Source organism: Sus scrofa, chromosome 9 (assembly GCF_000003025.6).
Source record: "Sus scrofa isolate TJ Tabasco breed Duroc chromosome 9, Sscrofa11.1, whole genome shotgun sequence".
Lineage (NCBI taxonomy): Eukaryota > Metazoa > Chordata > Mammalia > Artiodactyla > Suidae > Sus > Sus scrofa.
Genome location: NC_010451.4, coordinates 27,101,758 through 27,117,502, shown reverse-complemented (window position 1 = coordinate 27,117,502; position 15,745 = coordinate 27,101,758). Strand labels below are relative to the sequence as shown.

Genomic DNA, 15,745 nt, shown 5'->3' with positions numbered 1-15,745 from the left:
AAACAGAAGCCTTGGCCGAGAAGCCTGCACAGAGCCTGGTCACGTGTCCAGAGCTGGCATGAAGACCAGGGAATGGCGGGGGCGGGAGAGAAGAATGTGTCCTGTGTCCCTCTGTCCTTACACTGGGCCTGACAAGAAAGAAAAAAAACCCCAACTCTCACTCGGAAGAAACGAAACTCCCACCCGCCCCTGCAGCCTAACTCCCCACGGACCAAATGCTAGCTGAGTGGGTGTCAGCCGCAGCCGCGCATCTGTTCTAACATTTGCACTGCAGCCAGTGACACCGGAATTTCGGGGCGGAGGAGGGGGAGCGTCTAAGCCTCCGTAGGTTTCAAGTGTGATTCCCGTGGGGTGAGAACCAGTGCACCGGAGCCCTGCTTCTCTGCCTTGAACCATGCCCCTGACTCACTGGGGAGCCGGTCAAAAATGCAGAACCTGAGTGGTAGGCGGTCCAAGGTCCGCCGTGGAGCCTGAGCTCCTGCCCTTCACCAAGTTCAGAGGCGCAGCCCGTGCTGCAGATCCCCGGCCACACTTTGAGTGACAAGAAACTACAGCCTCTTCCTCTGTCATTCTCTTTTCAAGTACTTTAGCAGGGATGACCCCAGGTCAGTCACCTCTAAACCTAATAATAATAGTATTCAAATACTGTAAACTAAGTGTAACAATATTGAATAGTATTAAAGTACTACAAAGTACTGCAACTAATTGATAACAATATTATTCAAGTATTACAAACCAAGTAATAACAATTAATAATAGCTAGACTTGGAGTTCTCATCGTGACACAGAGGAAACGAATCTGAGTAGGAACCATGAGGTTGTGGGTTCAATCCCTGGCCCTGATCAGTGGGTTAAGGATCTGGTGTTGCTGTGAGCTGTGGTGTAGGTTGTAGACACAGCTCAGATCTAGTGTAGCTGGGGCTGTGGCGTAGGCTGGCAGCTGTAGCTCCAATTCAACCCCTAGCCTGGGAACCTCCATATGCAGCAGGTGCAGCCCTAAAAAGTAAAAATAAAATAAAGGGTTGAAGATAAGCAAACAACTTAAAAAAAAAGAATGTCTAGACTTGGTCATGTGCTTCTTGCTCAACACTGTGCTAAAGTTCTACTTTTTAAAAAAAATATTCAGCTAGATGTGAAATAGCTTGTTCCTACCTCAAGCTGGTTACCACTCCGAGTCTCTTACTTATATTAACTCAGTTAAGCTTCACAACAGCCCTATTGTTGGAAGTCCCATTATTACCACGTCCAGAATCAACTTGCTGAGGTCATTTGGTTTATGAGCATGGTGGTGGGGTTGGGACACAGGGTATAAGCTTGTAATTCTCTGGAAGCTGGGGCCTCTGAGTACTGAATACTTTGTCACACTAGTAAGTGGCAGAGCTGGGCTTCCAGTTGCCATCTGAGTCTCTATAAACAGAGCTCCTGGAGGGAAAAGTCAGTGATGTATATACATTGTGTGTCAGAGGCCTTGGCATGTTACAGACACTCATAATATGGTACTCATGTTTCCTGTCTTTTGATCTTCCTTCTTTTTATCGTCCTCCTAGAGTAGTCAGTGTGAACTTTTGACAAGCAGTTGAGGGGGGGCAGTCTTTGTCTATGTGGGCTGCTATCACAAAATAGCATAAACTGGGCGGCTTAGACAACATTTTTCTCAGTTCTGGAGGCTGGAAGTCCAAGGTCAGGGTGCCAGGATGATCAGGTTCTTGGTGAGGGCTCCTTTCCCGGTTTATAGACAGCTGCCTTCTTGCTGTCTCCTCACATGAAGAGAGGAATCATCTCTCTTCTTAGAAGGGCATTAGGAGTTCCCGTCCTGGTGCAGTGGTTAACAAATCTGACTAGGAACCATGAGGTTGTGGGTTCGATCCCTGGCCTTGCTCAGTGGGTTAAGGATCTGGCGTTGCCGTGAGCTGTGGTGTGCCTTGCAGACAAGGCTTGGATCCCACGTTGCTGTGGCTCTGGCATAGGCCGGCGCCTACAGCTCAAATTCGACCCCTAGCCTGGGAACCTCCATATGCTGAGGGAGTGGCCCCCAAAATAGCAAAAAGACAAAAAAAAAAAAAAAAAAAAAAAGAAGGGCATTAATCTCCTTCAGGAGGGCTCGACCCTCATGATCTAATTACTTCCCAAAGGTCCCACCTGCAAGTACGTAACTGGAGATTAGGGTGTCGACACCGAATTTTAGGAGGAGGCATTCGGTCCACAGCCAGGGCACAGATAGTGGAAAGACAGAATGGAATACAGGAAATGGAATTTAAATGACCCAGCTCCCTAAAGGAGCTGAGGATGTCAATGGCACGGGCGAAGGAAGGGAGGGATTGGACAGTAAGCCACACTCACAGCCAGTGGGGACATTCAAAGCCAGGCCCATGCCCCTGCCAACCTGGCAGGAAAGGAATGATTGGAATAGTCACCGTTCCCCCTGAAATGTACCCTGTGCCCTGTACATGATGGAGAAAAATGATCGAGAGAGTGGTGATGAGCCCAAGAACAGGCTGAAACAGCTCTGAGAGCCCTATGGAGCTTTTGGCCCTGAACTTGAGGCTGATCGTTCCCAGTAAAGGATATATTTCATTGGGAGCTCAAAAACCGGCAGCTTAGGGACACCCTGGCTCTGGTTTTGGTTGCCAGGAAGAAGCTGTGGGTGGCATGGTGAAGCCATCTAATTGCTTGTCCGTCTCCAAGCAGATCATAAACTCCATATTTTGTTTCTTTAGCCTGTAGGACTAGCCTGGCACAGTGAGGGGACTTAACAGTGTTTGTCGAGTCAATGAATAAAAGTCTTGTGTTGGAATATTAGAAACAAAGTTTATTCTCTGACCCTGTGAGTTGTTTCAACCCTTAGCTTAGAACTGGAGATCTTATTTTGAAAGACAATTAATACAAAAGCAATAATGCTATAATAGGAATTATTCATTTAGTTTTGCTCTTTCTTACAATGCTAACTCGTTTTTTCATTTCTATTGATGGTTTCAAGTCATCCTCTCAATCACAATATCCCTTGAGTCATAGCTATACAGAGAAAGCCAAGAAAGATAACTGCCAACTTTAATCCATGAGATAAGTCATTAGTTAATAAAGTACTTAGGGGAGTTCCCTTTGTAGCTCATTGGGTTAGGATCCTGCTGTGAGGATGTGGGTTTGATTCCTGGCCACGTTCAGTGGATTAAGAGTTTGGTGTCAATGTAGGTGAGTCACAGACGCGGCCCGGATCCTGCCTTGCTGTGGCTGTGGTGTAGACTGGCAGCTGCAGCTCCAATTCACCCCCTAGCCTGGGAACGTCCATATGCAGCAGGTGCAGCTGTAAAAAAAAAAAATTTATATATATATATATATATATATATATATATATATATATATATGCCACAATCTAATGAAATAAATATCCTGGTGAAGTTATTTTTAAATATCTGGGAAGGACTCCTTACACACACAGAAACTGAATTGATGTAATGGATAATCTTTATGGATAATTCACTGTGGCCAGGTTACATTCAAGTATAGGTTCAAATGTCTGTCTTACAAGTTTTTTCTCCTAAGTAGTAATGATAAGAGCTAATATTTATTTAGCACAAATTATGTTTGCCCTAGTCTAAACTTGCTATGTGCAAACTCTAGCACAGGTACGATGTGGTTCAGAGTTTGCTGTGCCTAAACAGTGAAAAGACCTCATTTGCTGACAGATGACTCAGCAAGTCAGTGTAGGAGTCTGAATAAACCCTGGTTCTGACTGTGAACTCTTGACCTGGCCTTGGTGTACTTGCAACAAGGACAAACTCAACAAGGAGTGGAATTTACAAATGAGTATGTGTGACCTTTTGTGCAAATATGTGGTAGGCCATGGGAAAACAGAACAGTTTTCTAGAGTAAAAATAATGAGTGGAAGACAGTTTAGCGTTTCTTTCAAAACTAAATATATTTTCATCATATGATCCAGAAATTGGACTTTTTGGTATTTACTCAGATGAATTGAAAACTTAACATTCAGGATTTTTGTCATGATGTGTTTATACTTCTTCTTTATTCTTTGAATATTTTCTTCCAAATCTTGAAAATCCACCTATTGCTGAGTCTGATACTTTAGCTTTTCCCTAAAACTGGAGATGCTCCCTCACTGCCAAGGCTTTTCCTCTATTAGGTGAACACACCTGCCTCTCCCTCGCCCCCTGCCGGACGGAGTGGCTATTACAAAGGTATCAGGTAGCTAGTTTTCTCTCTTAGCCAGGCTTGTTCTGTGGATGTCTCTGGATTCCATGTAAGCAACACACTTAGTGAGCCCAGGAATCAAACCAGCATTCTCACAACGTTGGATTCTTAACCCACTGAGCCACAACTGGAACTCCCCCATATGTATTCTTTTTTAATCTAGGAGGAGTAAGAACTCCACCTAGCATAGTTTCCAATGTAAAAAATGTAAAAGATGTTCCCCCAACTAAAACGTAATTGCTTTGAACTTTTAACATACAAAGTTCTCCCTTTCTATCAGTTTCACACATTTAACAAGAAAAGAGGAAATGAATATACAGCTATCCTCCACTAATCTGAAATCTTAATTTTCATATGAGCCACATTTTATGGGAGCTAGAGCTCCCATAAAATGTTTTCTCACTGAAACTATCCGCAAAATAAAAAACAATGGGCTGATAGGCCTAAAATATTTGAGTTCAATCTGCCATATCGTAATCCAATCCCATGGCTTCTCACCATAATCCAAACTAGAATTAAACTGAAAATTAAAAGACCCAGAAAGGTTGAAGGTGAACACTCAGAAATTTTTAGCCAGGGGAGAAAAAGAAGAGAAACTCTAACTAGTTGATTTCACTTAATCATTTATGCAAAGAAATATGACTATGATGTTTAAGGTAGAAAAATAGATTCAATGGAGAATAAAAAAAAAATGAATCAAGACTTAGACCTTCCTGAAATGATGTTTATTTCTGGGAAGATAAAACAGGTACAGAATTAGCATTAAGCAATAAGTTGGATCTGAATACTTCCCCCAATATTTGCGAAGTGGTGACCTTAAGTATTTTATTCAAGCTTTCTTTTCTTTCTTTTTCTTTTTTTTTTTTAGGGTTGCACCCTTGGCACATGGAAGTTCCTAGCCTAGGGGTTGAATCAGAGCTGCAGCTGCCAACCTACACCACAGCCACAGCAACGCAGGATCTGAGCCTCGTCTATAATCTACACCACAGCTCACGGCAACACCAGATCCTTAACCCACTGAGCGAGGTCAGGGATCAAACCCAAGTCCTCATGGATACTAGTCAGGCTCATCACCGCTAAGCCACAGTGGGAACTCCCTTATTCAACTTTTCTATAGTTCTGTTTTTTCCTCTATTTAATGAGGTTAGTTACAGTTTCTACGTCATAGGGTGATTTTGTGTATTATGCTATCTTGAGGCTGGGTACAGTGCTTGGCATATTGTCTGTGCTATAGATAGTGTGTCGTAGAAGATCAGAGAGGCTTCGAACCATGAGGGAATTTTCATCAGGAAGTAGCAGTCATGGTCTTCCGCCTAAAAAAAATGGGAGCAGCGATAAAACAGAAGTTCCAGGAAAGGTAGAAAGTTTGAAAGAGTGACTAGTGTGGGGAGTTTTCTCACATTGTTTAGCAAGCTGACATTTCAGGTCCTTCACCTCTTCTGCGTTCTTGAAGGATGCAATGATTTTCCTCCTGCCCAAACTTAGTCACACTTGTCATCTCATCTTTTCTAAAAGCTTTTTATTTTTGTTTTTTTTATTTTTCGTCTTTTGTCTTTTTAGGGCCGCACCCGGAGCATATGGAGGTTCCCAGGCTAGGGGTCTAATCAGAGCTACAGCTGTCAGCCTATGCCACAGCCACAGCAGCGCCAGATCCTTAACCCTCTAAGCAAAGCCAGGGATCGAACCCACAGCCTCATGGTTCCTAGTCGGATTCGTTTCCGCTGCACCATGATGGGAACTCCCTCCCTAAAATCTTGATTTTAGAAATCTTGCTCTTGAACCAATGCTGACTACCCTTTTGCACAAATAGTACCCTCCAATTTTTTTTTTTTTTACCTAATTGATACTAGGAATTCAAAGTAATGTTTGGTCCTTTCTTGTTTTTTTTTTAAATTTATTTTTACTCATTTTAGATGGACAAAGAAGTTCTGATTGAGTTCTACTTAAATCCCCTCACCTTCTTGACTTAGGGAGATTAATGTCTGCTTCCTTGAGGTAGAAACACTCTTCACTGTTAGTAAAGTGTCCCTGAAAGTAAAATTTGGTCCACCTTAAGCCATACTAGTGTGAATAGTAAGATTAAAAAAAAAAAAAAAAAAGGATTGGTATAAATAGCCAAGACATGGGAACACCCTAAATGTCTATTGACAGATGAATGGATAAAGAAGATGTAATATAGATATACAATGGAATACTATTCAGCCATAAAAAAGAAAGAAAGAATGCCCTGTGCAACATGGAAGCAACTGGAGATTGTCATGCTAAGTGAAGTAAGCCAGAAAGAGAAAGACGAATACCATATGATGTTGCTTATATGTGGAATCTAAAATATGGCACCAAAGATCTTATCTACAAAACAGAAACAAACTCACATAAGGAACAGACTATTTGTTGCCGAGGGGGAGGGGAGATTAGAGGGAAGGATTGGGAGTTTGGGGTTGGAAGTGCAAATTATTACGTATAGAATGAATAAACAACAAGATCCTACTGTATAGAACAGCAAACTAGGAGTTCCTATCATGGCTCAGTGGTTGATGAATCCGACTAGGAACCACGAGGTCGAATGTTTGATCCCTGGCCTGGCTCAGTGGGTTAACGATCCGGCGTTGCCGTGAGCTGTGGTGTGGGTCTCAGATGCAGCTTGGACCCAGCGTTGCTGTGGCTCTGGCGTAGGCTACAGCTCCAATTAGACCCCTAGCCTGGGAACCTCCATATGCCATGGGTACAGCCCTAGAAAAGACAAAAAAAAAAAAAGAACAGGAAACTATAGTCAATACTCTGGGATAAACCAAAAGGAACAGAATAAGAAAAATAATGTGTATATATGTATGACTGAATCACTTTGCTGTACAGTAGAAATTAACACATTGTAAACCAACGATACTTCAATTTAAAAAATAAATTTGAAAAAAAAAGATACGTATAAATATCCTCTTCTTTGGGTTTTCCAGGAACCAATATTTTCATATCACCCCCCAAAAAAAAGGTAAATTTTGTCCTTTCCTTTCCATTACTTATAGCTCTAATATTTTTCATTGCTTAATGCCTCTAATTTTATTTTAATTACTGGCATAAATGTCTCAAATATTCCTCTCTTAAGTAAAATGCTGGCTTTTGGAGATAAAATATTTTAACTAGAGAAAATGAAAGAGAGAGAAAATGTTTTCATTTTAAGGAAGTATTCATTGATTCCTCTGTGGAGGCATATTGAAAACATGACAGCGTTGCATTCTGTTACATGCCTAACGGCATCTATAAAAATCATCATATAACTTTCCCTCTCGGATCTCTTACTAGGATAAGTCATATTACGAGGTTTCTTTATTTTATTTTTTCCTTTTAAGGCCACACCTGGGGCATATAGAAGGTCCAAGGCTAGGGGTCAAATCAGAGCCGAAGCTGCCAGTGGGCCCCACAGACATAGTACCACAGGATCTGAGCCACATCTGTGAACTATGCTACAGCTTGCAGCAATGCCAGATCCTTAGCCCACTGAGCGAGGCCAGGGATCGAATCCGCATCCTAACAGACACCATGTTGGCTTCTTAACCTGCCGAGCCGCAATAGGAACTCCTAAGTTCCCTTATTTCAAATCATCATAACCTTCCTGCAATGAACCTCATTTAGTCATTTTTACGTTTAATGTAGTTAGACTATCTTAGCTAATTTTCATTTAAAACTTTTGCATTGATATTCATAAATAACTTATGTCTATTACTCTCATTACGCAACTTATGTTTTTCTACCAACTCGCTTACTTTAAAACTTTGAATCTTTTTTTTTTTTTTTTTTTTTTTTTGTCTTTTTGCCATTTCTTGGGCCACTCCCACAGCGTATGGAAGTTCCCAGGCTAGGGGTCTAATTGGAGCTGTAGCCACCGGCCTACACCAGAGCCACAGCAACAAGGCAGGATCCGAGCTGCGTCTGCAACCTACACCACAGCTTATGGCAACACCGGATCCTTAACCCACTGAGCAAGGGCAGGGACCGAACCTGCAACCTCATGGTTCCTAGTCGGATTGGTTAACCACTGAGCCACGACGGGAACTCCTAAAACTTTGAATTTTTACTTCTTTTTGAATACCTAAGTATATTTGAGAAGATCTGTGGCTTAAAGCTTTCATGCAGTTCCCACAGGAAGCTACCTGATACTAATGATTTTTGAAGAGACGTATTTTTCGGGGTTGTGCCTGCATGATGCAAAAGATCCAGGGAACTCTAAGAGGTATATGTTTGACATCCTTCTATATTTCTTACTTAGAATTGATGTCCTATACTGTTAACAAATACTTGTTCTGTGTCCTTGTCTCCAGGGAATTTGACTTTTGTGGCTTATTTCCTCTAACCTACAAGCTATTCAATTGAGAATTAACTTTTCAGGAAGAAGGGCCGCTATATTTCCTGATTTTTTTAGAATTGATTTCTAGTTTTATTGCATGATAATTAAGAATGATTTCAGAGTTCCCATGGTGGCTCAGCGGGTTACGAATACATCATCTCTGTGAAGATGCAAGTTCAATCCCTGGGCTTGCTCAGTGGGTTAAATATCCAGTGTGGCTGCAAGCTGTGGTGTAGGTTGCAGATGCAGTTCAGATCTGGTGTTGCTATGTCTGTGGCATAGGTTGGCAGCTGCAGCTCTGATTCAACCCCTGGACTAGGAACTTCCCTGTGTCGCAGGTATGGCTGTTAAAAAAAAGGAAAAAAAAAGAGAGAAAAGAGAAAAAAAAGAAAGAATGAATGATTTTTTTATTTACTTTGAAATTTTTGATGTTTTCTAGTCAGCTTAATGTATTGCCAATTTTGTGACTGATCCATTGGCAATGACAAAAGGAAGTACTCACTCTTACCAGGTACATAAATTCTACCTTGTTGTTTAATACTGTCAAAGTTTTCAACATCCTTACATTTGGCAGGTTTTTTTTTTTTTGGTTTTGCACTAAATAAGGTCAAAGGGAAAATTGGTCTGAAAAGCCAACTCCAAGGTGTGTTCCAATTTCCCCAGCCACCACCAGCGAAGCTCAGGACACCAGCCAAGTCTCACAATTCGACTCAATTCTGACTCTATCTATGTGGAGAAAGCATTGGCTTCCACGGTCCCATCAGACTGCCCTCCCCGCACACTTGCAGATGCCAGTGGCAAGCTTCAGGTGGTCATCTCTGCCTCTGGTCAGTCCAGCAGCTACAGATTTCAAGTTTCCAGGACCCTCTCAGTGTGATCTTGGACAGACAGCAGCGAGTGATGGCTTGAAGAGAGCTCTTCATCCCCTGCTCGGGAATTGAACCTGGGAAGCCTGGGTGACTAGCAGGAGTTCTAGTCACTAGACCAGCTAGAGGCTGAAAGCAGACTTGCCCTGATTCTTGCCCCTGTTGAATACAAGAATGTTTCAAGGAGGCAAAGATGGTGAAAACAGATACAAAGTTTGTCATTGAAAGCACAGCACATGTGGGAGATCACACAGGGACGTGGCATAGAAGCAAAACAGCACTCTCGGAAAGGAGCGTGGGCGCCCCTCCTGCCGGGAAACATACCAAGTGGGTGATTTAAATTGCTTATAGAGGGGCAATTTTCCTGGGTCTTTGTTTTCCTCTGACCAATTTTTTTTTTTTTTTTTTTTTTTTTTTTTATGGCCACACCTATGGCATATGGAAGTTCCTGGGTCGAATGGGAGCTGCATCTGCAGCCTCTGCCTCTGTTTGTGGCAATGCAGAATCCTTAACCCGCTGAGCGAGGCCAGCGATCAAATCCAAATCTTCATGGACACGATGTCACATCCTTAACCCACTGAGCCACAGCGAGAAGTCCCTTTGGCCAATGATCTGGTTTCCTTCCTCACCTGACCAGACCTAGGGCCCTCCCTGATATGCGTGTTCATCCTTTAGGCAAAAAAGATCCCAGAGCAAGGGCCTCTGGGAAGTTTAGCTGGACTTCTTACGGCCTGGTTCCCCTTCCCCTTCTGACCCTGAGGGGTTTTTCTGTACAGGCAGAGTTGGGGGTCTCCCTGACCCTGAGAATGGAAAGTATGTGAGCGCTTGATGTTTTGCCCCAGCAGGGCTTAGCCCCTCTCTGCCCTGCCATTTCCAGTGTTTAAAGCATCCGCAGAAAGCAAAGTTCAGTTACTTACCTTGCTCTTGTTGTTATTTCTATCTAGAAGTGTAAAACTGGTGGCTGGTAGGAAATGTCTATCCCAGAGCCTCCCTAAGTCCTGCCTGAAGAAGTATAAATAAGAGGCTGGTTGTAAATGTCTAGGCTGGAGCCCATCTCTTTCCTGCCTCACTCAGACTTCAGAGTCCATCACAAGTCCAGGTCATCGCCTGTACTTCTGACCAACGAGCTGTAAATCAGAGGGGTTGGATTAATTTGCTAAAAAGGCTCACAAAACTCAGAAAACATTTTCTTACTAAATCACTCCTTTATCATAAAAGGATATAACTCAGGGACAGCCTGATGGAAGAACACACAGGGCAAAGTATGGGGAAAGGATGCAGGGCTTCTGAGGCTTTGCCAGGTGCCACACTGTCCCCACATCTCCACATGTTCACCAACCCAGAAGCTCCCCAACCCTCATCCTTTTGGGGGTTTGATGAAGGCCTCATTACACACACACACACACACACACACACACACACACAATTGATTAAATCACTGGCCATTGGCGATAGATTTAACCAGCAGCCCCCCTCCCCTTTTTAGAGGTCTAGGATGGGACCGAAATTTCCAATCTCCTGATCAACCTGCCCTGGCAACCTGCCCCCATCCTTGAGTAACCCCAGGGCATTCCGACAGCCACCTCATTAACATAGCAACATGACTCTCCTTTCCTAGGAAATTCTAAGGATTTTAGGAGCTACCTACCAGAAACAGGGATGAAGACCAAATATACATTTTGTATTCTAAGTCACAATATCACAAAGGGGACTTAGATTTTCCTATTTTTAGCATCTTTCTTTGAACTTGTTTTATTTTCTCTAATGTATACTTAATCGAGGTTTTTTGTTTGTTTGTTTGTTTGTTTGTCTTTTGTCTTTTTAGGGCCGCAGTTTTGGCATGTGGAGGTTCCCAGGCTAGAGGTCTAATAGGAGCTACAGCTGCTGGCCTGCACCACAGCCACAGCAACGCCGGATCCTTAATCCACCAAGCGGGGCCAGGGATCAAACCCGAAACCTCATGTTCATTAACCACTGAGCCACAACGGGAACTCCCCTTTTCGGGTATTTTTTATCAAGTATTATCAAGTATTTATCATAGCCATTTCTGGCCATTACACTTTCTTGGTGAAATTTGGCCTTCAGGGCTCTTTCCTGTACCTTTGAGCCTCAATCCTACTTTGTCTAATGTTAAAATCCATGACTTCTGCTTTCTGTCTGTATTTTGCTTGATATAGTTTTACCTGGTCTTTTACTAAACTTTTTGAATCACTCTGTTTTAGATTGCTAAAAGATAAACGGAGGCATATTAAAAATTTTTTTTAAAGTTTATTTGTGCAGAATTCAATTTCAGCAGTGTTCAGTCTAGCAGAAAGGAGCATTGAGAAGCTGTAGAAAATAAAAGACACACGATTTGAAAGAGGGTCGGTTATTGCAAGGGGACTTTCCTTTAGGGGATGATTCTGATCCTAAAAATATATTTGAAGGATTTCACCCTTCTTTGTTTTGCAGATACATCTAAGGATAACGATTTTAATAGATAGCAATGAGGTAAAAAATGTCCATGTAACAGAACTCACAAACAGACCCAAATGGGCAAAGATCTAGTTCGGGCATGACCAGTGGCCTGGGAGGTAGGCTGTGTCAGACTCGCAGGAGCATGAGAAGCTCCTGAGGTTGCAGCAAGGTCCCTGGACACCAGGGTCAATGACTCAGAGGCCCAGATGAGACTGGGGGGTGAAAGGGGCTCAGGCAGATTTTCAGCATCATCCAAAAATTGCCCCCAATTATTTTAAGGACTAGAGGCACACCACCACTGGGCGGTATCCTGAGGGTGCCAGCAGAAGCAAGCAGTGCCCATTGCATCTGATCCAAGGCAGAGGCCAAAGGCCCATCAGTGCTCAGGAGCAGGTTGAGAATCCCTGAGAATTCCAACATTCTCTGGCAGCTGTCCTGATGGGAAGGGCCCCTGCAGATGGGGCGCTGGCTGTCATAGTAGGAGAAAACACTGGCGGCTTGGGCAATGTGTCATTGCTAGAAGGTAAAGCTTCTCCAGTGGGCTTCTCCAGCCCAGATCATCACCTGGTGGGGAGCTTCTGTGGTTTCTGGGGTTGAGGGTCAGATAAGGTCACATGGGCAAATGGTTCAACAGTCATGGGCTCAAAGATCACAGGCTATATTTGATGAGGAACTCCTCCCAGGACTCAAGAAATGCAGCTCCCTCTGGCTTTAGTCTCAGGAGATCACAGTCAAGGGTGCTCCAGCTTCTGGCCTTTGCACCTGGGACCAGGATCTTAGAGGCGTAAGAGTGGTCCAGCGCTATAACCTCAAGACTGCTCATAGGGGCCCGATGGTCCCCAGCAGCATCCCTGGGGAACATTCTCAAAGTCTCAAAAACATTGTAAGGAATCAGTGGGAGGCTTTCAGGGAAACTGGCCACACTATTGTCCAGAGACAGCAGGCACGGACCAGGGTGCATCGAATTTTGAGGGTCCAATGGAGGCCCCAGTGGTTGAAGGTCAGAAGCACAGCAGCATCCCGGAGCCTGAGGATGCTGGAGCCCAGGGCTCTGAGGGGCAGGGCTGTCTATCAAGGGTTCCTTGGCCAAAAGGACATGAGCTTCCAAGTCTGCAGCTGTGCCCACTGTACCTACTGAGAGGAGCCTCTTAGCTGGAGCCTGGACTGTTGGCTCCAAAGTCTCCTGTACCCGAGGACGACGATGGGGTCGAGACCTACGACATCGAACAGGACCACGTCTGCCAGTTGATTGGAGACCCAGAGCAGAGGAGCCTGGTGACAGCGGCGGGGTGGGTCCTGGCTCATGGGAGCTGCAGAGAGTTGCAACCTGGAACTGGGCAGCGGAGGAAGAACCCCAGGTAGGCGAGGGGCACCGAGACACCGAACACACAGAGTTTCGGCGGCGGATCCCACGGCCTGCCACCCAGAGCCGACCCCGGGCAGTGTGGGGTGGGCTGTGCCCCAGGCCAAGTTCAGCCCCCGCAGGCTCGCGGACCTCCCTCCAGGCACTCAACTCCAGGCTGCCAGGCGAGGACAGGTGCTCCGTGTGTTCCAGCGCCACCCGATCCTGGCCCCGTTTCCACAGCTCATAGCGCTCGGGTTGCAGGATGCGCACGAACGCGTCCATGGAGAACACCACCCGCGCCTCCCCGCAGCTGCACTGCGACGCCACTTTGCCATAATCGACCCAGCGCGGGGTGGCGAAATTGATGGCTTCGGCGCAGTTGAAGCCGTGGTTGAAGCCCGAGTGGTAGCCATAGGGAAACGTCACCATGAACTCGCCCGCCTCCTGCGTGACGCGGCCAAAGGGGATGCCCTGGGCCTTGAGGACCGTGGGCGAGATGAGCGCCACCTTGTGTCTCAGGAAGGCCTCGCAGCCCCGCGCGGGGCCAGGGAACAGCTCCCTGGCCAGGCGTTCCAGGCGCCGGCCATGCGCAGGGGGCACCGCGTACCACGTCTTGGGCTCCCCGAAGTGCAGGAAGTTGAGGCTGTAAAGGTCCATGTCCTCCGTGTGCCAGGCGAAGCCGGTCTTCCACATGCCGAAGTACAGGTACGGGCTGTTGACGCCGTCGATGGCCACTCCGCACTCCTGCTCCAGCAGGTCCTGGATGGTGCCCAGGTGGCCCAGGTTCCACTGCTTCGTGTTCTCATCGAACAACGAGCCACTGACATCCGCGCCGTAGATGGGGGAACCGTACAGGCGCGTTTTCCAGTATGTTTGCTCCAGGTCCTCAAAATCCAAGTGTGGTGGAGCTTGATATTTTACAGTATGTGCGAGGTGGTGATACTGGCTCACAGTCATGGCTCTCTTCTTTCTGTGGTACTGAGTAAACACACCTGCCTCCCCAAAGGCTACCTGCTGGAGAGGGGCAGCTATTACGATGTCACTGATATCCTCATAAGTCTGTCTGGCTTTCCATCCTTTGGGGGGAATTACCTTGGCCAGGCCAGCGTGGTGTGCCCCTTGCGATTCCATGTAAGCGATATATTGGCTGAAGTCTTCAAATTCTTCCAGGGTTGGGTAGAAGGTCATAATGGCACAGCCTGGGTTCTGGACCCCACAGGGCCTGGACGTCATGGCTGTAATGCCACAAGCACCAGACTCTAAGGCCTCAGGTAGGCGTCAGAGCCCCAGATGCTGAGGAGTGACGTCTGCCCTACGCTTCCTTTACTTCAGCAAAGCTTTGCTGGGTCTGTGAAGCAGTCGCTGGGACTTGAACTTGTGCAGGCAGGAGCTGGTCTCTTTTCCAGCCTGTCACTTTACCGGGACTCCTCTCTGGTCAGCACTCTGTGCCCCAAGAAAATCGAGTGTTTCCCCGGTGGAGACTGGAGACGGCTCTCTGGGCTGGGATCTGCCTCAGCCTGCAGCTCTGAGAGGTTCCTTCCTGGCAGGTGGAAGGGCTGTGAGTACCTCGGAGGCCTCTCTTGATTGTCAGGCCTCACTGGAACAGAAGGTCTCTTCGTGGAGGGGTCCCAGCCAAACCTCAAGAAAAGAATACAGACTATTTGAGAATAAGCGGATGACAAAAGAAACACTGACTTCACATCAAGTGAAAGAAAATTAGTACAGCAACGTCAACTTTCAAATGCGAAGTAAGGGCACAATGTACGCATTTCCATAGCAAGGTAAATTGTTAGGGCGAGTGTGTGTATATATACACAGAACTCCAGTCCCTTTTGAAAACCTTTGAGGAAAAAAAAACCAACTCTTTTGCTCACAAGCACAAATAGCAGAAAGAAAGTCACCTACCTCCTTGCAGCCGAATCCTGATGCAAGTGGAGAATCCTGATGCGAGTTGAGAACCCAGAGAGACAAAGTCCTCTTGGCAGCAGGCCTCTGAATGCAGACCATGTCCTGATGGCTCTGCCTTTATACCTGAGCAGTGATTTGATTTCATCGGCACTAATCAAGAGGAATCACGTGACCAGCGTTCTGATTGGTCAGCGCTGCCCTTTGTGTGTTTAAACCAATCTTTAACTGATTATTAGCTGTTTGATTGATTGGTTGGTTCATTGATTTTTGTGTTTTTAGGTCCACACCCATGACATATGAAAGTTCCCAGGCCAGGGGTCGAATAGGAGGTGTGGCTGCTGGCCTATGCCACAGCCATAGCAATACAGGATTGAGCTGAGTCTGTGACCTACGCCTCTGGTCATGGCAATGCCAGATCCTTGATCCGATGATCATGGACACCAGGGATAGAACCCAGGGCCCCATGGATTCTAATTGGGTTCATTACTGCTGAGTCAGGATGGGAACTCCCTTTTTAAGCCAATCTTCAAGCCAAGTAAGAGGTTGAAAAAAAAAAAAAAAAAAAAAGGAGTGGGAACACCCAGCCATGAAGATATTAAACAAAAGAATTCTGGTCTAGCCGCA

General features: G+C 45.5%; 1 protein-coding gene across 1 annotated transcript; it reads right to left on the bottom strand.

The window, feature by feature from the left end:
* Positions 11,360–15,399, bottom strand: LOC100514356 (lysine-specific demethylase 4D). The gene has a single exon (XM_003129775.5). The coding sequence runs from the start codon at positions 14,444–14,446 to the stop codon at positions 12,518–12,520; it is 1,929 nt and encodes a 642-aa protein (XP_003129823.1). The 5' UTR covers positions 14,447–15,399; the 3' UTR covers positions 11,360–12,517.

Excerpts from the sequence above, each read along its gene's own strand:
- LOC100514356 (XM_003129775.5), bottom strand. The coding sequence starts at position 14,446 with ATGACGTCCAGGCCCTGTGGGGTCCAGAACCCAGGCTGTGCCATTATG.